Source organism: Lactuca saligna, chromosome 1 (genome assembly GCF_052625555.1).
Source record: "Lactuca saligna cultivar CGN05327 chromosome 1, ASM5262555v1, whole genome shotgun sequence".
Classification (NCBI taxonomy): Eukaryota; Viridiplantae; Streptophyta; class Magnoliopsida; order Asterales; family Asteraceae; genus Lactuca; species Lactuca saligna.
The window spans coordinates 7,816,002-7,836,883 of NC_136417.1; the positions used below are offsets into that span (position 1 = coordinate 7,816,002).

The 20,882-nt window shown below is 35.5% G+C and overlaps 4 protein-coding genes across 12 annotated transcripts; 3 read left to right on the plus strand and 1 right to left on the minus strand.

Moving 5' to 3' along the window:
* The first annotated feature begins 407 nt into the window (after positions 1–407).
* Positions 408–977, plus strand: LOC145002303 (uncharacterized). Its single transcript, XM_078961602.1, has one exon. It carries the CDS (start codon positions 408–410, stop codon positions 975–977), a length of 570 nt encoding a protein of 189 aa, XP_078817728.1.
* Positions 978–5,853: 4,876 nt separating this feature from the next.
* ACR3 (ACT domain repeat 3) lies at positions 5,854–9,574 on the plus strand. 8 transcript variants are annotated; one of them, XM_078991894.1, is made up of 8 exons: positions 5,854–6,153; positions 7,411–7,447; positions 7,524–7,673; positions 7,759–7,873; positions 7,967–8,034; positions 8,116–8,733; positions 8,819–8,923; positions 8,993–9,574. In XM_078991894.1, the coding sequence occupies exons 3-8, from the start codon at positions 7,557–7,559 to the stop codon at positions 9,323–9,325; spliced, it is 1,356 nt and encodes a 451-aa protein (XP_078848020.1). In that variant the 5' UTR covers positions 5,854–6,153; positions 7,411–7,447; positions 7,524–7,556; the 3' UTR covers positions 9,326–9,574. The 8 variants fall into 8 exon arrangements, with proteins under 8 accessions (XP_078848020.1, XP_078848225.1, XP_078848095.1 ...); XM_078992099.1 differs by having other exon boundaries at positions 5,854–6,074; XM_078992027.1 differs by lacking the exon at positions 5,854–6,153 and adding an exon at positions 6,160–6,295.
* Positions 9,575–10,437: 863 nt separating this feature from the next.
* On the plus strand, positions 10,438–12,716 carry LOC145043547 (F-box protein SKP2A-like). 2 transcript variants are annotated; one of them, XM_078992346.1, is made up of 5 exons: positions 10,438–10,761; positions 10,940–11,204; positions 11,361–11,709; positions 11,892–12,033; positions 12,223–12,716. In XM_078992346.1, the coding sequence occupies exons 2-5, from the start codon at positions 10,993–10,995 to the stop codon at positions 12,606–12,608; spliced, it is 1,089 nt and encodes a 362-aa protein (XP_078848472.1). In that variant the 5' UTR covers positions 10,438–10,761; positions 10,940–10,992; the 3' UTR covers positions 12,609–12,716. The 2 variants fall into 2 exon arrangements, with proteins under 2 accessions (XP_078848472.1, XP_078848399.1); XM_078992273.1 differs by having other exon boundaries at positions 10,439–10,817.
* Positions 12,717–16,080: 3,364 nt separating this feature from the next.
* On the minus strand, positions 16,081–17,947 carry LOC145002309 (uncharacterized). Its single transcript, XM_078961609.1, has 2 exons — positions 16,184–17,947; positions 16,081–16,128 (listed from the first exon to the last, which is right to left on the minus strand). The coding sequence occupies exons 1-2, from the start codon at positions 17,945–17,947 to the stop codon at positions 16,081–16,083; spliced, it is 1,812 nt and encodes a 603-aa protein (XP_078817735.1).
* Between the last annotated feature and the right edge of the window lie 2,935 nt (positions 17,948–20,882).

The window sequence follows — 20,882 nt, forward strand, 5'->3', positions numbered from 1 at the left end:
TCATTCCAATTTTTGAGAGTATATCCGTAGAGAAATTGACAGACATTTATGTTTGTGAAGTGGTGGCTAGACACGGGGTGCCCGTGTCTGTGGTCTCCGATAAGGATGTCCGGTTTACCTCTAGGTTTTGGAAGAAGTTCCAAGAGGAATTAGGCACACAACTACATTTCAGTACAGCATATCACCCTCAGACTGACGGTTAGAGTGAGAGGACGATCCATAAATTGGAAGACATGCTCCATGCATGCATTTTGGATTTTGGAGGAAGTTGGGACACATACCTCCCACTGGCAGAGTTTTCGTACAATAACAGTTATCACGCCAGTATTGACCGTGCTCCATTCGAAATGTTATATGGGCGAAGGTGCAGGACCCCGTTGTGTTGGGACGAGGTTGGGCATTGGATCATGGGGAGCACTGAGGTAGTGCTCAAGACTATCGGGTCGATTCAGCAGGTGCGCGACCGGTTTCGAGTCATGCAGAGCCGCCAGAAGAGCTATGTTGATCAACGACAATCAGCTCTCAAGTTTCAAGTGGGGGATTTTGTCTTATTGAAAGTGTCGCCCTGGAAAGGGATTATCAGGTTTCGCAAGAAAGGCAAGTTAAGGCCTCGGTTCATAGGCCCGTTTAGGATCACGGCCCCGGTGGGCAAGGTAGCCTATCGTTTAGAGTTTCCCGAGGAGCTTAGTCAAATTCACAATACATTCCATGTGTCTCAGCTTCGGAAGTGTATTGCTGAAAAGACCACAGTTGTTTCCTTGGACGACATTCAGGTGGATGGGAGTCTGAATTATGTCGAGAAGCCGGTTACCATCCTAGATAGGAAGACAAAGGGTCATCGCAACAAAGAATTGAAGTTGGTAAAGGTGCAATGGCAGCACCGGAAGGGCTCCGAATGGACGTGTGAGCTGGAAGAGGAAATGCGGGAGCATTACCCTGATCTGTTAACCGCTACGGATTTCGGGGACGAAGTCTAATCCGAGTGGGGGAGAGTTGTAACACGCTAATCTGGTATGTCTTGGAAACCTTCAAGATTTCATTTATGATCGTATTTGGTCCCTCGAGTACGTTGGCGTACCTAGGTGTACGCTTAGCGTACTCTGCATGATTGATCACGGAGGTAACTCACATACGTTGGGCGTACGTAAGGGTATGTCGGGCGTACGTGTCAGAGATCCAAAACCCTAATCTTCGGACATGAGGCCTATTTAAACGATCTTAAGTCCCTTGGAATTAACCCCAGAGAGCCTCCATAGCCTTAGAGCGTCCTTGTATCCCTAGAGAACCTTGTGGGATCATTCTTGAGCTTAAAAGAGTGCATTTGTGACCTTTTAGTGTTCATTGCAATAAGAAGAAGTGGTCAAGAAAGCTTGGATCATATATGTGCTTCAAGATCCTGCACCAAAATCACCTTACAAAGCTTCTGGAGGTAAAAATCTTGCACCTTTCCATCTAAATCCTTAGATCTAGCTAGGGCTTTCTACTTTTGCCCATTTGGTTGGTTTTGGACCTCTTTTGGTGAGTTAAGCAACTCCATAAGACGAGGATGACAGATCTGAGGTCCCTTGGTCATTTAGAAGCATAAAAATGGGATCTTGATGGATGTTTAGGCCTCATGCATGGATTAAGAACCTTTAAAAGGTCTTAATGGAAGTGTTGGACGATTTTGAGGCATGCAAGTGCATAAAGTTGGCAACTTTATGCCTTATGACGTTTTAACAGACATAGATCTGACTTTTGGTCGTAAGGAAACCAAGCATTAAGCACTTAATGGAGCAAGTGTTTAAACTGGGTGTACGTTGCGTGTAACCACTTGTACACGACGCGTAGCCCCAAACCCTCAGTACGATGTGCGTACCAAGATGGTACGTTGGGCGTACACAGCAACAGTTGGGCCTTAATCTGTTTTGGATTTTTAAGACTGTGTGCCTCATTTGGGTATATGGATTGGTTGTATTCTGTGAATTGTGGGATTCTTCATCTGTATGGGTCATGGATGCAATGGTTTGGCCTTATTGGGCCAAGAGGCCCATGAAGGATATTGGACTTAGACTATGGGACCCATTAGTAAGAAAAGGGTATTTGGGCCTTAGGGAGGGGTTTGGAGGTTGGTTTCCCCTTGGTTAATTTAAAGTTCTAATATTGATTATATTACCTATTATTGTCCAGCCCGGGGGATTGTGGACTGTTAGGAGGGTAGTGTTTGTATTCAGCAGATTGAGGTGAGTCTCTTCACCATACCAATGGGTCTAAAGCACCAAGGTCAGCCCATTCCGTAATAATGATGCATATGTTAGATATTTTGTGATTGGGTGTGCTATGTGATTTTGTTTATGTGTAAGACCTTAGGGGGTTCCCGAGGCACTTAGGTGTAAGACCCTGGAGGGTTTCCTTGGCATCCTAGGTCAAAGACCTCGATGGGGTTCCCGAGGCACTGGACTAAGACCATGTGGGGGTTCCCATGGCACCCGCAGTAAGACCTTGGAGGGTTTACAGGGCTTCCTTATGTGATTTTCATATATGGTTTATGTGTCTTGGATAACTGTTTAGCTAGTATGATATGCTATACGCGATTGTGTGTAGGTGTGCTCTGGGGAACTCACTAAACTTTCAAGCTTACCGTTTGTGAATTTGTTTCAGGTATATCTGAGCCCAAGGGCAAGGGCAAGGCGTTATGACGCAACATGCACTCTATCTCTCCTTTATTAATGTGTTTCGGGACACTCTGATGTTTTAAAAGAAGATAATGATGTATTGAACGTGAATTTGAAAACAAATGTTTTCCGAAATTTATGGTTTATGCAAATGGTTTGATTATTGAAAAATGAAAATTTTTCTTTGTAAAAATTTGGGTTGTTAAACCTTAACCATAAAGTTTCCAACTTTATGGTCTTGCATGGCTAATAAGAGTTTAATGTCCAAAACCCTATGTTCTTAACCCGCTAAGACCCTCTGACACATGCATGTGCTAAATATCACCTTCAATATCACATTTTTATGCTTCAAGGAACCCCCAAACGTCTGAAAGGACAGCTCAAAAGGATTAGAGCACCACATACTCAAAATACCAACCTTATGGGACCAAAATAACCACAAATCTAAGGTTAACAAGATCTAAATGAAATCAACATCAAGTTCATAACTTTATACCTCCAAAGGGTGTCAAAAGATGATGGAATCCTGGATCCAAAGTATTCCACTCTTCAAGGATGATCTTCTCTTCCAACTTGTTCCTTCAAGGACACCAAAACATACACCAAAGCTTAAAAATGCACTAGAGAGGATTGGGGTTGGCTAAGGAATGATTTTCTAGATGGAGGCTGAACGGTGAATGAGAAATGAGAAGTTAATGTTGTATATATCAAACAAACCCTAAAAATTAGGGTTTGAGGATCCACCACATACGCAGAGTATGCCCAGCGTACTAAGCTCCACCCAAATACGACCAACATACATAACGTACGCCCCGCGTACTAAGTCCTTAGCTAAAATCACCAAAACACCACCAAGGGCCAAAATGCAAACAATTATCATACTAAGGGGGTTAAAAGAAAAATACTTGATAATCAGGATGTTATAGTGTCACTTGTCAACCTATTGATTCTTCATTTCAAATTTTAAATTCTAAAATTGTCATTCTAATTACATTAAATTGATAACAATCGAATAAAAAATAAAATAAAATTAATACAAATTATAAGGTAATATAATTTTACGTATTTAATTAAATCAACGATTATAATTTTATATAACTAATAAATATAATTTGTTGATTAATAATTTTGAGTTTTTTTTACTATGAAAATTTAATTAATATTATAACTGTGGTTTCTACAAGTTATAAACTAATATTATTATATATGAAACTTTAAAAGAACCAAATACTCATAACTCATAAATGGATAATAATGACGCTATTACCCACAAATGGATAAGAGTTTCAATATATCAATTTCGGTAGTTACAAACGATTAATGGCCAGTTATGGTCGGTCCACACTTTCAACTTCCTAACATATCATATTCTAGAAGTTAGTCCCAAACTACCAACATTACTTGGTCGGTTTAAATCATAAAGTGACTTGATCGGTTTAAATCATAAATTTAGTTGGTTAGTTTGTAGATGATACGTAGCAAAAAAACTAATTTTTCCATGTTGTATCCAAATTTCCTTGAATTTGTTTGGGTACTACCCTTTAAATCTTAAAGGAATTTTCCCTTTAACCTTGTTAGAATGTGACCTCTCTATCCTTGGTATTTATTGGTTCATGATCTAATTATCCTTGCACAAATATGCACTCCACATAATTTGTGTTAGATCATAATCAACATTTGCAAGATATATGTGGAGCTTTATATTAACTTTTTTAAAAGTCATTATGTAGAAAGAGGAGGCTACAACATATAATACAGACATAAGTGTGTCATAATGATGTGTGATATACTAATATTTTACCTTAGAAATATAAGCTCGATTAGGTTAGACAAGAATGCGTTAAGTCATATGGGTGTAGATGTTGGCTCTCGCATCATATAAAATATGTGTGGAGTCTCATGTTAATTATCACAGAGAGAGAGAGAGAGACTTCAACATGTATAAAAACAAAAGAAAACATCCCATAACTATGTAGATACACTAATGAAATCTAAAAACAAAAGAAAACATCTCATAACTATGTGGATACACTAATAAAATATTTTTTGATCCTTGTAAAAAAACAATTACTTAAAATGACTTGATAATGTTAAAAACATCAACCTACATGAAATACTTTTTTACAAAATAAAAACATATTTTACGATTTTCCTAATTCATCTATGGATATGTACTTAATTTCATTAATTCAGTGCATTTTGCATTAGTTACTACATGGGGAAATTCCTTATCACGAGTCTTTACGACTAAAGACTTATACGGAGCACGAAATGAAATCAAGTGGCATAGTTCTTAGGCTAGTGGGAGTGGTGTTGCGGGTGCCGACTCCTCCTCAGCCTTCTCCCTTGCCAAGTCTTTGTTGATGAGAGAAAACTTTTGGGTGTCGATGATAGAGAAATGAGAGCATTCACATTGATATATTTCTTATCAACTTTCATATTATCTTTGTCATGCTCTTACCGTTCTCATTCCTACTACCCTTACGAGTTTCACATTTTATTTTTATTCAAACTTGGAAGATATCATAAAGTCCAATATACTATAACTATTAAAAAAATTAATTTTGCAAAAAGTTGGAGTATTTTTCATGAGATTATTTTATTTTTACAAACGGTTCTTATCGAAGGAATTTTAGATAAGATTCTATATCGATATAAATTAAAATGAATGTTTGAATGATTTTTTTTTAAAGAACTGATATTGATATGGAATTTTAGATAAGATTCTATATCGATATAAATTAAAATGAATGTTTGAATGATTTTTTTTTAAAGAACTGATATTGATATTTTCATATAACGTATATAACTCATTCTTAATAAGTTATAAATTTCTAACTTATCAAAAGCTTCCAAACATTTCGTTATAATACATTTATAAACCAATAAATTAAAAACTTCTTATAGTTTTAATTAAACACCTAAAATCTTCAAATTTTATAAACAAAATAAAATTTACCGATGAAACATAAAGATACCCTAAATAACATATAAATGTTCAAGACCGTTGAAATATAATTTCATAGAATTAAAAGTAATCCTCAAAAGGATGTTGTAAAATACCTTATTATCTCATAATAATTTTGATCATTCGTTAGCCCTAGTTATTTTGTACCAAAAGATAATAATCATCAAGAAAAATCTTAAAATAAGGTTAACGAAAGCAGGGCTAATATTTCTGTTCTTCATTTTCCTCCAAACTCGCGCCAAGGCCACCTGCAATCGATAAATACGTTACACACATGTGTGTTTGTTTACCTCTCTCTCTATATATACACACATGATATGTATACATATAGAGAGAGAGAAAGAGAAACGCATACATGAGAACCTTCTAGTGAGAGAAAGAGGAGATAGAGAGAGTGGGAGGGGCACTGGTATAAATTAAGTGCTCGTCCGACGTCGAAAGCACAAGAATTTGTGAGTGTCTTTTTCACTTTATCATTACTCTCATGTGCTTCTACTTGATTCTGCTAATGGGGGTGGCCATACAGTAAAGGTTCGTCCTATTTTGATTGATTTTACAGTACACGATAAATTTTTCTGCGCGATTGATTTCGGTTGTGTGCTTCTCGTTGTTTTTTATGCTTTCAATTGAATAACACAATTGGAAATCGTTTGGTTTCTCCAATCTTCTTTCGGTAATAGTTAATTTTGTGTTAGATCAATAGAATGTTTAATAATTTATCGATTTCGTGCTTTGTATTGGTTCACCTTCATGATTTGGTTTGATGAAATTTAAAGGTTGGGCAGTGTTTATGCTTTCTATAATTTATCCAATTAGCGGATTGCATAATTTGTTATCGGTTTGTTCGTTGAGATTAGTACCGAAAGGGTTTCATTGAAGGTACCTCTTAAACTGCTAATGAAACAAGTATGGATGTGTGCTTCAACTGCCATGGTGAAAATTTCAGCAAGAAGTCAAACATATCTTTTAGGCCCTCAAAATTTTACTAGCAAATAGGGGGTATTTACTGCTTAGATGTATATTTAAGCTGATTACTGCATTAAATTACTTAGGTTCAAGGGTTTCAGTCAAATTGATTATGATTCTGGATTTCCTATCATCTAGGGTCAAGAGTTGGAGTGGTAGTTATGAAATTGCTGTAAAAAATTGATAGAGATTGAAATAAAATGTAAAATTACCTACCTATCCCTAGCTGTAAGCAACTACTTATCTGATAGATTGATAGGTTCTGATTCTGATTCTTCAAGTTGCAACAATCGTTTTACTACACATCTAATGTTATGTTTCCGAATTAGGAATGAGCATCTTGATGTTGTATTTCAAGAAATATTTTTAGTTAATCACAAAGATTTCACCAGAAACTACGCATGAGGCAAATTCCAATATTCTCCTTTTATATTCTTATATAGTTAGGTTAAAACTAAAGCTATAAACTCTATGTTTTCATTTCGGGTTGTTCTCCAACTGTAAGTGTGTTTTTAATCTCCATATCTAGTCCTGAAGTTCAGTTCTTGCATGAGAAAGGTCTTTGCTTTGACTTAAGGACAAGTGTTCAGCAAATATGATTATGTTAATATTAGGGTCCTTTTTTTATGTGCATGTCCTATATATCTGTTGTACCATATTCTACTACACTTATCTTTTTCCATTTACGTATATTAACTATTCATGATCTTTTTGACATTTTGTGTTTGGGGTTGCATGCTTTAATAGTTAAACTGTTGATGACATTAATGATAGATACAGATAATTATCATTGTTTATGATACTCCCAAGTCTTTGTCTCAGGGGTGCAAGGGTATTCACAGGGCAACCAAACCATCATGTGATATGCTGTTCATGAAATACCTTATTTCACATATTCAGAAACCAAAACTAATGTAATTATTAAAAATGTACAGAGGGTGACATCTCCTTACATTACACCCTCATCAATGGCCCCAGGTGGATTGCCTTACTTTGACCCTGAGTATGAGAGCTTAAGCATCCGAATAAACCCTCCAAGGGTTTCTGTAGATAACCATAGTTGTGGTGAATGTACTTTAGTCAAGGTAACCTTTCTACCCTTTTATCACATAACAAATATACCAACTTTTCAACAAATAATTGGATTTATTTTTTGTATGTGTTTGATAGGTTGACAGTGTAAACAAACCAGGAATACTACTGGAAGTGGTCCAAATCTTAGCAGACCTGGATCTCATTATTACTAAAGCTTACATCTCCTCTGATGGTGGATGGTTCATGGATGGTATGTTTATATTTATTAATTATTACATGAACATAAATATATTAAATAAAAATACGAGTTTAGTTACTAGTTCTTCCTGTTTTTCTTCTACAGTGTTTCATGTCACTGACCAACAAGGAAACAAAATAACAGACAGAATGACGATTGATTACATAGAAAAGGTATATGTTTTTTTTTTTTTAATAAAAAAAAATTATATATATTTGTATCTAAATGACTAAATCTTGCAAATTTTTGTTTAGGCTCTTGGTCCGAAAGGGCACACGTCAGACGAAAGCAAGACATGGCCCGCAAAGAGAGTCGGGGTCCACTCAATGGGAGACTACACGGCCATTGAGCTTGTTGGTAGGGACCGCCCGGGTCTGTTATCCGAAATCTCAGCCGTAATTGCAAACCTTAAATTTAATGTAGCAGCTGCTGAGGTATGGACCCACAACACAAAAATAGCATGTGTTGTTTATTTAAACGATGATACGACTGCTGGAGGCGTAGATGATCCGACTCGATTGTCAGCCATGGAAGAACAGCTCAAGAACATACTTCGTGTCTGTGGAGATGATGATAAAGTGGCTCATACTAATTTCTCAATGGGTTTGACTCATATTGACCGAAGGTTACACCAGATGTTGTTTGCTGAAATGGATTATGAAGGGAAAGGGTTGAGAGATGAGGCTGATTGTGCTGCGTTTTTGGAGTTGAAGATTTCGGTTGATCGGTGTCTGGAGAAGGGATACTCCGTGGTGACTGTGCGCTGTAGGGATCGGCCTAAACTTATGTTTGATATCGTCTGTACCCTTACAGACATGAAATATGTTGTCTTTCATGCCACAATCTCATCAGATACCCCCTATGCAACACAGGTATTCCATTTACCAATACATAAAAGCCACTAACATTTTTGTTATATTTCATTGACGAAACTGAAGATGGTTTTTAAAAATTCAGGAGTACTATATTCGTCATGCGGATGGCACCCCTGTGAACACTGAAGGAGAGGAGGAAAGGGTTGTTAGGTGTATCAAGGCTGCAATTCTGCGTAGAGTAAGCGAGGTAAGGAAGATTAATTCTAAGGGCATTTTTGGTATTTGAATGTTAAAAAGAGATGTTTTTGTAATGAAGGGTCTTAGCCTAGAGCTGTGTGGAAAAGACCGAATAGGATTGCTTTCGGAAGTGACACGTGTCCTTCGGGAAAACGGGCTTTCAGTGTCGAGAGCGGGTGTGACAACTGTTGGGGAGCAAGCAGTGAACATTTTTTATGTAAGAGATGCTTCTGGTTCTGGGAATCCAGTAGACATGAAAACCATTGAAAGGTTGAGAAAAGAAGTAGGCCAAACAATGATGCTTAATGTTAAAAAACCCCCTTCAACTTTAACGTCAACTTCAAAACAACCACAACCAACAAATAAAACGAGCTTCTCATTTGGGAGCTTGTTGGAACGCTTCTTGCCTTGAGGCTTGAAAACTGTAAGTCAAGTTTGTGTTTGATGTTTGTATAGAATAATTTTGGCGTACGATAGCTTTGTTTGAGCAAGGCCATGTTCACTTTTTTTTTTTTTTTTTTTTTCTTTTTTCGTGAATATTGTGTCTTGTTTTGTTTTATGATTGTAAAATTAAGATGTATGTTTATGTTTAAGAACTAATAAGTCTCTCCTCTTATTGGTAAGTAAATAAGAGACTAGAGCATTGGAGTGCAATTTGACTTGTTTGGTCTCTTTGCTTGTAATATAATTTGTTGTTATTCTTTTATGAAAACAGAAATGTTATAGATTAGTATTTACAATAATCTAGAAAAGGGAACAACAATATGTGATACGTTGATACATGCATTATTATGGTCAAGAGGTGGAAAATGATTGCATAAACATGTATTTGATTTTTTTTTTTTTATCAAACTATATTAACAATCCACCACCAAAAAAAAAAGAATTTTATCACTGGTTGATACATAATTAATCTATTGTTCTGTGGTCACAATTGCATCAAGAAAAACCTTACCCGAGATTTAGTTCTCAAGTGTAAAATGAATTTTTCAAAAATTATGTTTGTCTTCAATTGTTTGACAGTTAATTAACAAAGCAAATTATACTAGAAATCACTTTACGCTGGCTTACTTACATGAAGCGTTTGAAGTGAACTTCGGAAATATTTAATAAGGATTTCCTTATATCTCGTTTTTGGCATGTTTTTGGATATTGGTCTCTCACAGGTTAATGAAATCATTGTGATCTTCACGTTTAATATTTAAGCATAGTTTTAGTTTTTAAAACTCGCAAACACTTGGAAAACGATTGACATAATGTGTTAAACCGATATAATTAATATCTTGTATAATGTGATTAGTAAAATACATAAAATATGAAAATGACAAAATATTTTTACCATAGGAAATGAAAGGGAAATTTTGGTAGCAAGAAAATTTAAAATTTAAAACAGTACCCTTTTGTTAGGCACGTGGGACCATGATCTCTCCCAGGCACACACAACCATCGATCCCTTACACGTGGCTTCGTACGTGTCACCCGTTTCTTTCATTTCGTCACGCTTCCCCTCCTCGATAAACCTCTCCTCGTGATCTTGGAAGGAACAGCTTTTTAGACGAAGAAAATACAACAAAAGTATCTTCATTTACGCCATACACATATCAATAATCCACGATAACTAAAACTACCTTCTCTTTATTCCATCCATACTTGTAATTTAGTGTTCACAGCAGTTGAGCCACTTGTTAAAATCCGGAAAACACCGCTTTCTTGTTACCAATTTTGGAATTACTTGCAATTTTGGAGCACTAGATGCTTCCGCTCGATGTCTAGTTTCATCCGAATCCATATTTCCCTCATTTCTCTTCCGCAAAGAAAACCCAGTTCTTTTTTATTTGAAGAATTAGGGTACGTTTACTTTCTCGTCTCCGTGTTCTGCGCTTCTTCACATTCTCCGTAGTTAGGTATTTCATCTTTACTCAACTTCATGTATCATCAAAGCCTCCTCCCAGCTTCTTGACAGTTGTATTGCTTTAATTCTTGTCTTTCCTACTGTTTCTCATCGCCCTTTTCTTTATGATCACAGAAACAAGGCGTTTTATCTAAGGGTGTCGTTTGGATATTTATCGAATATCAACGATGCAAACCGATGAATTGAACATGTATTTCAATAACATGATGGTCCTTGGGAGTGTGGGTAGGGTTATTACTGAGTGGAAGGACATTCCGATGGAACTTTTGATGAGGATTGTATCTCTGTTGGATGATCGGACGGTCATAGTTGCTTCTGGTGTCTGTAGTGGATGGAGGGATGCTATTTGTTGGGGACTTACTCAATTTTCACTCTCATGGTATCTTCTCCCTTTTCGTTTCACCCTTTACTTTTATGCTTATGTTTTTGGATTAATTTTTGTGGATTCTGCATAAAACACAAGCTTTTCAGTTAAACAGAGTCGTTTTCTTGGATATGGATTTGGTATTGTCTGATTGGTTAATTTTTTATGTAGGTGCAAAAACAACATGAACGACATGGTGCTTTCTCTTGCTCCTAAATTCACAAAATTAAGGGTTTTGACCCTTCGGCAAAGTAAACCACAGCTTGATGATCATGCAGTTGAGACAATTGCTGCAAACTGCCATGAGTTGGAGGATCTTGATCTGAGCAAGAGCTTTAAATTAAGTGATTGGTCCCTTTATGCCTTGGCTCGTGGTTGTCCAGATCTTATCAAGCTCAATATCAGTGGCTGCTCTGCTTTTAGTGATGCAGGTCTTGTGTATCTCAGTGGCTACTGCAGGAAATTGAAGATTTTGAACCTTTGTGGATGTGTAAAAGCTGCATCCGACAATGCCCTCAAGGTAAAAACCAAGATTTTGAACCTTCAGTTGATGTTTAAAAAATATTTGAGAACAAAAAAAAAAAAAAACTATAGCTCTTGTGAATTAAGTCAAAGAAACAGTATGCTACATTTGCGTGATTCAAGTCTTGAAATGTATAAGCGAATCTATTTGAAAATTTTGGAGGGTTGAAATGCATGCAGGCTATAGGGTACAAGTGTCAACAACTTCAGTCGATAAATCTTGGTTGGTGTGAAGGAGTTAGTGATGTTGGAGTAATGAGTTTGGCTTATGGGTGTCCGGATCTTCGTGCTATTGACTTGTGTGGGTGTGTTCTTATAACAGGTAGTAATCGATTTTCTGAATCTCAAACCTAAATAATTTCTTATTCAAATTGTCTTGACTTTTGATGACATTGTTTTGTATTTGAATTTGGATGACATTTTTGTAGGAAGAAATGGTAAAATAGGATGCTACAATATACAAAAAGCATGTTGCTATGTCTTGCATTTAACCCTTAACATTGTTTTGCAGATGAGAGTGTGATAGCTTTAGCAAACAACTGCTTACACCTTCGGTCTCTGGGGCTATACTACTGTCAGAACATAACAGACAGAGCAATTTACGCTTTAGCCCACAGCCGAGTGAAAAACAAGCAGGAAGTATGGGAGTCGGTGAAAAGCAGGTATTATGAAAAAAAGGAGGAAGAAGAAGAAGAAGAAGGGCTCATAAATCTGAACATCAGCCAATGCACCGCCCTAACACCGCCAGCTGTGCAAGCACTTTGTGACTCGTTCCCTGCACTACACACATGTGCGGGCAGGCATTCTCTTATAATAAGCGGTTGTCTGAACCTCACCTCCGTCCACTGTGCTTGTGCCTTTCAATCACACCGTGCCCTTGCATCACTGTCTCATTGACCCGACCCGTTTGTTGTCATATCATGTGATGTGATGTTTGTATAGTTGGTGTTGGTATGTTAATGTTATGTTGGGACTTTTTATATATTCTGGACAATTTTATTCGCATCTTTTGCTTTTTCTGACGAGTCATAAATTAAACCAGATATGAAGACCTATATAATATTTTATATACATCTAATCCGTATTGTGTACCGAGACTGCTTGTGAAATGTTGATTAATGAATGGTGTATATAGAGGATCATTACTCTCATGAATGTTATAGAGTAATGATTATGCAATCAATCATACTTGAGACCAACTTATAATCAGTTGCAAATAATCAAACTTGTAACATTTCAATATTATTAAATAAATTGAATAATAGTGTCCCGAATCCAAACTAATATCAGGTCAAAAGGTTTACTGAGACAGAATCCAAAGTGAAAAGGGTCAAAATGATATTTTGATACAACATAAATATCAAATGATCAATAATCTCAACAATGGTTTTAAGAGCCGAAAAGTCAAAATCAACATCGGAATCAATGACAAGTTCAAAAGGGTTTAGTCATTAATGATTCCAAAGTTAAAAGTTAATCATAATCAAATAAATCAATCGAGTCGGTATAAGCTAACATTAGGTAGCTGACAATATCAATAATATTTAAAAGTTTCAGTAAAATCCAATGGGAATTTAATCGACATATAAAATTTAATCTCACAATAGTCCAAACTCTAAATTGTAACCCATGAAATATCTATATGCAGTTGGAATAACGGCAAAACCTATAAATGAAATATCTCAATCCGGCTGAAGTAATTGCATAACCCGTGAAAGGGATACCTCAAACCCATCGAGGGAATATCTCAAGTTCAAATTGGGTGTTTGGGTCTCTCAGTCTCGAATATCATCCTAAGTAAATGCGCATAAGGATGTTCTAAAACACTTCTAAAAACAAAACATAGGTTTTATCTCTTAATAAGATATAACTCTCAAAGATAATTCGCATGAATGTTATAGTACGCATATAGATTCAAAGATATATCATATCAAAACTAAATCCAAAAACATAACATAGGCATAGGGACATGCATTTCTCATAAACTCACATCAATTAGCATTGTATGTTATTCCACCTTCTTCCAAGTCGTCTTACTTCTTAATCTCCATATATTGATCATAATCAAATGATAACGAAATGACCAAAATAACCTCATAAGTTGCTTAACTCATTTTAGGTCCTAAATACCATCTTTACTCTAACTCGAAGTTATAAAAGCAACTAGAGGTCGTCTGGACAAAGCCAAAATTATATTACAACATTTTTGAATTAGCTCAAAATGTTTGACTCATCTGGTTTTACATCTATTGGGTGTGAACATGCACTAGTTTACTTTAGCCCAATAAGTGCTGAAAAAGTGATTTTTTCTCCTTTATGCCTTGTACTTTTGTGTTTGACCTCTAATCTTTCTAACAACTTAACCAATGATTAATAATGGTTGAATTAAGTCGTACTAACCTTCTTTGATATAAATTATTATATTTCAAATATGACTTAATAGGTTAAGAACTTAATGTCAAAGTTCTTAATATGTTATGGATTTAAGGCTTCCACAAAGATATCAATCGTATATTTTATGTCTTAAAACATTTTTGACTTCAGTGTGTTATTAATCACTTACATATGAACATATCATCATTAAAATCATTCGAACCATAACTTGATCATTATCCAAGATTCATATTCCAATTCAAGATTATAATTCCAACCTTCCGGTGTGATTCCAAACAACAATTATAACGTTGCGATGTTCAAATCCTTTATCATTGTTGTAACCTCATGGAAGCCACTATAAAGTCCTAAAAAATATATAAATCTGGTATGTGCAACTCATTTCCAAGTTTGATTAATATTTAATGAAGTTTAAAGATATTTGAAACCTCTTTATTCAATTCCAAGGGTGAATCACCATTAAAATCTCCAATTCCAATTACAAACTTCATTGGAACAATGGAATCACGTCCATGAATCATAATTTTATTTTATTTCCATATCAGTTAACTTAGATGCTTCGAAGTAGGATCCAATGGTGATTCTATAATCAAGTGTACATGTTAGCATAAACTCATTTCAAATTGTTATGGACTTATTGTTACAATTAACCTAATTCCACCATTTAAGGTGAGATTTGGCCATTCATTAGTTGGGTAACAAACCCCTTGATGATATAGATAATGTATTAAGCACTTGAATCAACTAAACATCATCAGTTTACTAACAAAACTGGATTTGGTGAAATTACCAAACACTAGATTAAGATTTGAGTTAAATATGAGAAGGTTATACCTCAATTGCATTGATAACGATCTGTAGCTTCAACACACCACAAGGAAAAAGGCCATTACCGGCGACAAAAGTCGCCGGTAAAAGTCCCAAATGTCGCCGGTACTGATAATAGCGGCGACGCGTCGCCGGTAATGAGTCGCTGGTACTGCCTCGTCGCTATTGATCAGTTTGTCGCCGCTAAAGATAATAGTCGCCGCTATTAGGATGTCGCCGCTACTGACAATTGTCGCCGCTAATAATGTTGTCGCCGGGAATGACATTTGTCGCCGGTAATAGTGTCGCCGGCAAAAGTGTCGCCGGTAATAGTGTCGCCGGCAAAAGTGTCGCCGGTAATGATAACTGTCGCCGGTAAAAGTGTTGCCGGTAATTTGTTTTCAATTTTTTTTTTAAAATAACGATTTTCGTTGCCGGTGATAATATCGCAGGTAAAAGTGTTGCCGGTGATAATATCGCAGGTAAAAGTATCGCCGGTAATAACAATATTCGATTAAATATCAAAACCAATAGTGTCGACGCTAATTACAAAACAAACATCCTATTAAATATCAAACATAATAGTGTCAAACAAACATCCTATTACAAACAAACATCCAATATACAATTAAATATCAAAAGTCATACTATCCGAGTAGCAAAACAAAATTTTTTTTATATTCTACTAAGTAGCAAAACGAGACAACATATGCAAATAAAACTCATTCTTTACATACCCTCATCGCCGTTCCCATCGTTTCCTTGATTGTTTTGGGATTGAAAAAACGAATAAAGCTCATCCCTACATGCCGGGTCGGCGAGCATTGCACGAAGATTTTCCAACTACATAATTAATAACAATATATATAACATTATAAGTTAGATCGTCAAACATAAACAAAGTACATTGCTATATTTTCCAACTACATAATTAATAACAAAAACTATCAAAATACATTGTTATTTTTAAAGTAAGATAGAAAACCAAAGTACATTGCTATATTTTGCACTTGGGACAAAAACTAAATTACCAAACTTTTTAGCAAATAACCACCACAAAACCAAAACTACCAAATCAACATGCATTTTACGATGCTAAAGTAGATTGCTATTTTACCTGTGATGGTTGTGATGGTGGTTGTGATGGTTGCGAAGGCTGTGGAATCGTTCACTTTCTTACTAATGTTAGAACCAAACCCATCCGGCAGCTTAACCTCTTTTATAAATTGACAAAAGAGTTGTCGACTAGATTTCGTGAAAGAGTATCTTGCCTGGGGTCTATGAAACTTGTCACCATTTTTTTGCAACCATTCATTTCTCTGAATGTTTAGAATTCTCAAGTCCTCTCGTGCATTTGATGTGTCTTTGCTTTTATCGTTCATTAGGAGAGTACCTAACAAACTCTCATCCACATTTTTCTGGACATGCATGACATCTATGTTGTGTTTCAACTGTAGAGAAGACCAATACTCTAGTTCGAAGAAAATGCTTCGCTTCGACCAGTTCAACTCATAATCTTGCCGCTTTGGCTCCCCGCCTCCATGCTCAGGATGTTTACCCGGTTTACGAGTTAGTAGACGACCTAGTTGCTCTTGTATGTCATCATTATTAAAGTGTCTCGGAGCGGGTCTTGTCTCTTCCATCCCATTAAAGTCCAACCTCTTTCTTAACGGATCATTAGCATCTAGGAAACGACGATGACCGATGTATACGACTTTGTTTGTTGCACGGTACGAAGGAGTGTCTTCATTGCAAGTAGCACATGCTCTATACCCTTGCCCACTCCAACCCGATAAACTACTACGAACTGGCCAATCGTTTATTGTCCACAACAACATAGCTCTCATCGTGAAGAATGTGTTTGTCGCCACATCTTTAATACGTACGCCTGAGTTCCACAAATGTTTAAGCTCTTCCACCAACGGTCTAAGGAAAACATCCATATCCTTACCTGGAGCTTTCGGTCCTGGAATCAACAAAGTCAACATGAATGATGACTCTTTCATACAAAGCCAGGGTGGCAGATTGTATGTGGTGAGTATGACCGGCCATGTGCTATGTGGATTACACATGTTTCCAAATGGATTGAAACCGTCAGCTGAAAGACCTAGGCGTACGTTACGGGGTTCACTCGAGAAGTCGGGGTATTTTTTATCAAAATCTTGCCAATGTTCCCCATCAACATGATGAATCATCACACCATCTTCTGAACGTCTGGTACTATGCCAAATCATATTTTTGGCAGTGTGCCTCGAACAATATAAACGTCGTAGTCTAGGGGTCACAGGAAAGTACCGTAACACCTTATGAGGTACTTTCTTACCCTTTGTGTTTTTATCGATCCATCGGCTCTCTTTACAAACGGGACAAACTTGCAATGAATCATGTTCTTTCCAAAAGAGACAACAATCGTTTTTACACACATGTATCGACTCATACCCCAGGCCAATAGACTTTAGTTTCTTCTTGGCTAGATAATGTGAAAGGGGAACCTTGTTGCCTTTGGGAAATGCTAATTGCAAGAGCTCAAGGAGTTGATCAAATGAACTATCAGTCCATTTGTTGTTCACCTTGATATGCATTAACTTTGCTAGAAACTCAAGGGAAGAAAAGATGCAACCAGTATACAATTGAGTTTCCATTTCTTCCAACAACTGTGCAAAATCATCATCCACACCGCTACCCCTTGTATTCGAGGTTCCTTCATCGAGGTTGGTATCATTTTCTCTCGACTCCCACATCACATCGTCGATTAAATCGGCCATTTCGTTACTTGGCAAGACGACGGGAGGAATAAAAGATTCACCATGATAGATCCAAATTTTGTACGCCTTACTGAAACCATTTATAAATATATGGCGTTCAACTACAGTCGGGTACTTGAAGTAACGGTTATCACATTTTTCACACGCACATCTGATTTTACCATTACTATCAACGTGCAACTTCGACTTCTCAATAAAAGCTTTGAGTCCTGCTTGGAACTCGGGATGGTTTCGATATGGATTAGTAGTCCAGCTTTTATCAATAGACATGATGTTGCTGAAACATAATTTTGGGTTTAGAGTTTAGTATACAGAATTAACATTGTTTTTTTTCAATCCACATTTTTTTACATCTAAAATAATACAAAAATTAAGTAATAAAGAAATGAAAAAAATAAATTAAAAATTTTTATTTATGCATTTTTTTAATTAATTTTAATTAAAATTACTTGTAAGTTAGCTTGGCTAAAAACTAGAAGCTTTCTAGTTTTTGTATATAAGTTTTTAAACAATTTTATAGTTTTTTTTTTGTGTTTTTTTTTCAATTTATAAAAATAATGTATTTTTTTTTTCAATTATAGCATCCTACTTATAAGAAAACCACATACTTTTACATACGTATTATGTTGTTGTGTTGTTTTTTTTACCGTCGAGATTAAAATGTATATAAGTTTTTAAAGATTTTTATAATTTTTTTTGTGTTTTTTTTTCCAATTATAAGTTAACTATATAACTTATTGGTTAATTAATTTGGAGTTAGCTTGGGTAAAAACTAGAAGCTTTCTAGTTTTTGTATATAAGTTTTTAAACAATTTTATAGTTTTTTTTTGTGTTTTTTTTTCAATTTATAAAAATAATGTATTTTTTTTTTATTTCAATTATAGCATCCTACTTATACCAAAACCACATAGTTTTTCATAATACATAAGAAGGTGAAATTCACATAGTTTTACATACATATACCACATATACATCAAATACAAATACACACAAAATAACATCCTATTTAAACCAAATACACATAATTTCACATATATACATAATAACATCCTATTTATACCAAATACAAAAGTTTCACAATCATATATCACATTTACAACAAACATACATACATTCACATACACACAATAACATTCTACTTATAACAAATACATATAACTTCTACTAATATACCACATATACATCAAACACACATACATTGGAATATATATACCAAATTCACATATATTCAAACAAATACAAAATATACAATCCAATTTTCACATATGACAATTATCACATAATTTCACATATAAATACAACTTGAAGCTATACAACTAATTGCAATTAAATAACCACAAACAAAAAATTGAATAACTTGCTTCTAATCCAAAACAATACCACCAAAAACAAAAATATGAACAATTTATTATCATTCAATCACTACATAAAGCTACAAATCAAAATTCATACAAAATAAAAAAGAAATCATAAAAAAAAACTTACCTTTCTTCAACAAATGGAGGCACCTACAAATTGATCCCAAAGCTTTAACCACTTGCTTGGAACAATGCTTCTAATCCAAAACAACACCACCAAAAATAAAGAACATGAGCAATTTATTATCATTCATACAACACAAAAATGAAATCATCAAAATAAAACTTACCTTTCTTCAAGAAATGGAGGTAGAAATTGATCCCAAAGCTTTAACCACACCTAGGGACACTTGCTTGGAACAATGAGGGGAGAAATTTGCTTGAAAGAAGCAGATTGAAGAAGAAATCGGAAAAATGGTGAAGGAACTCGAAGCAAACAGAAAGGGAAATGAAGAAGGAACTGTAATCTGCGTGCGTTTTTTTTTTATCTGCGATCATCAATAGCGGCGACACCTTTAGCGGCGACGCGAGGGTCAATACCGGCGACAATTGTTAATAGCGGCGACAAACTGGAGAGAAGGGTACCGCGTCATTTTTAGCAGACAATTAGCGGCGACTTTTTTAGAGTTTTAGCGGCGACATGCGTGTCGCCGGTATTAGGTTAGACCGGATAAGGCACCCCACCCGTTGGATTGGATATCTCATCGAACGGTTGAGATGCAATGTAGGGGGAAAGTGCGGATTCGGGTGACAACCCTTTAGTGGCGACACTATTAGCGGCGACTATTGGCTTTACCGGCGACTCTAGCTAGAGTCGCCGGTAAAACCAATAGTCGCCGCTAATAGTGTCGCCGCTAAAGGATATATTTCTTGTAGTGACATTTGTCTAAACCTTCAAACCTTAGCCTTAGATCTCTATCAAAATATTTGGAATCGCCATTTGGAGTAGCTATGTGAGGGAGAGAGCATTTATTTCTCCTAAAACTTTTTCTTTTTGACAAATATAGTCCTCATGTTTCTTATTGCACAAAATGGGGACCACTTGCTGTGACTATTTAATATAACTTCATACAAAAGCCCCATAATCATATTTTATTGATTAAATTATTATTGACTAAGTTAACTACAGGCACAAAAGTTTGAACAGTTGTCAAGCATAGTATTTCTTTTACAATATTCACTTTTAAGGTTCAATTTAAATATTTTCATTTAAATGTTATAAAACTCTTAAATTTTACTAGCAATTGTATTTATGTGATATTATTATTATTTTACTATTTATTTAATAAAATTTTTATTTTTGTCATAACAATCGCAAATTATAAGCCCAATTTGAAGATGTTTATGAAACCGTCTTGCAAAAGTATTAGAACTGACAAGGTTTTTATTGATCGCAAAAACTCATTGTAATCATTATGTTTTTTTTCAAAATTCTTATAATTTCCTTAGGATAAGTGGGATAATATGTTTGACCATGTGATGAATATTTAATAATTATATAACATCATGTTTTCCGGTATCTTATTATTTCCGTATTTTAATTATTTAATATAATTGTTTTAGTTTTAAAAATGAAGGAAACAATTTACTAACCTAAAATGGTATAGGCATGGAGAGGGGAGGTTGAAAGGGGCACCTATGAAACTTAAAAATGTTGGACTTCTTGGAACTTAGAGACCAGTTGTGTCAAATTTGCCAAAATGAAACCATGTTATGGTTTAAAAACGAGAACGGCCTCTATTTCATCAATATTTTCATTCTAGGGGCAGCCCCAAACCTTAGAGTTGTGATCCTTGAAGAGTTCAGGCCAAAGATAAATTTTCAAAATTTACGTTTTTGAAAACCTT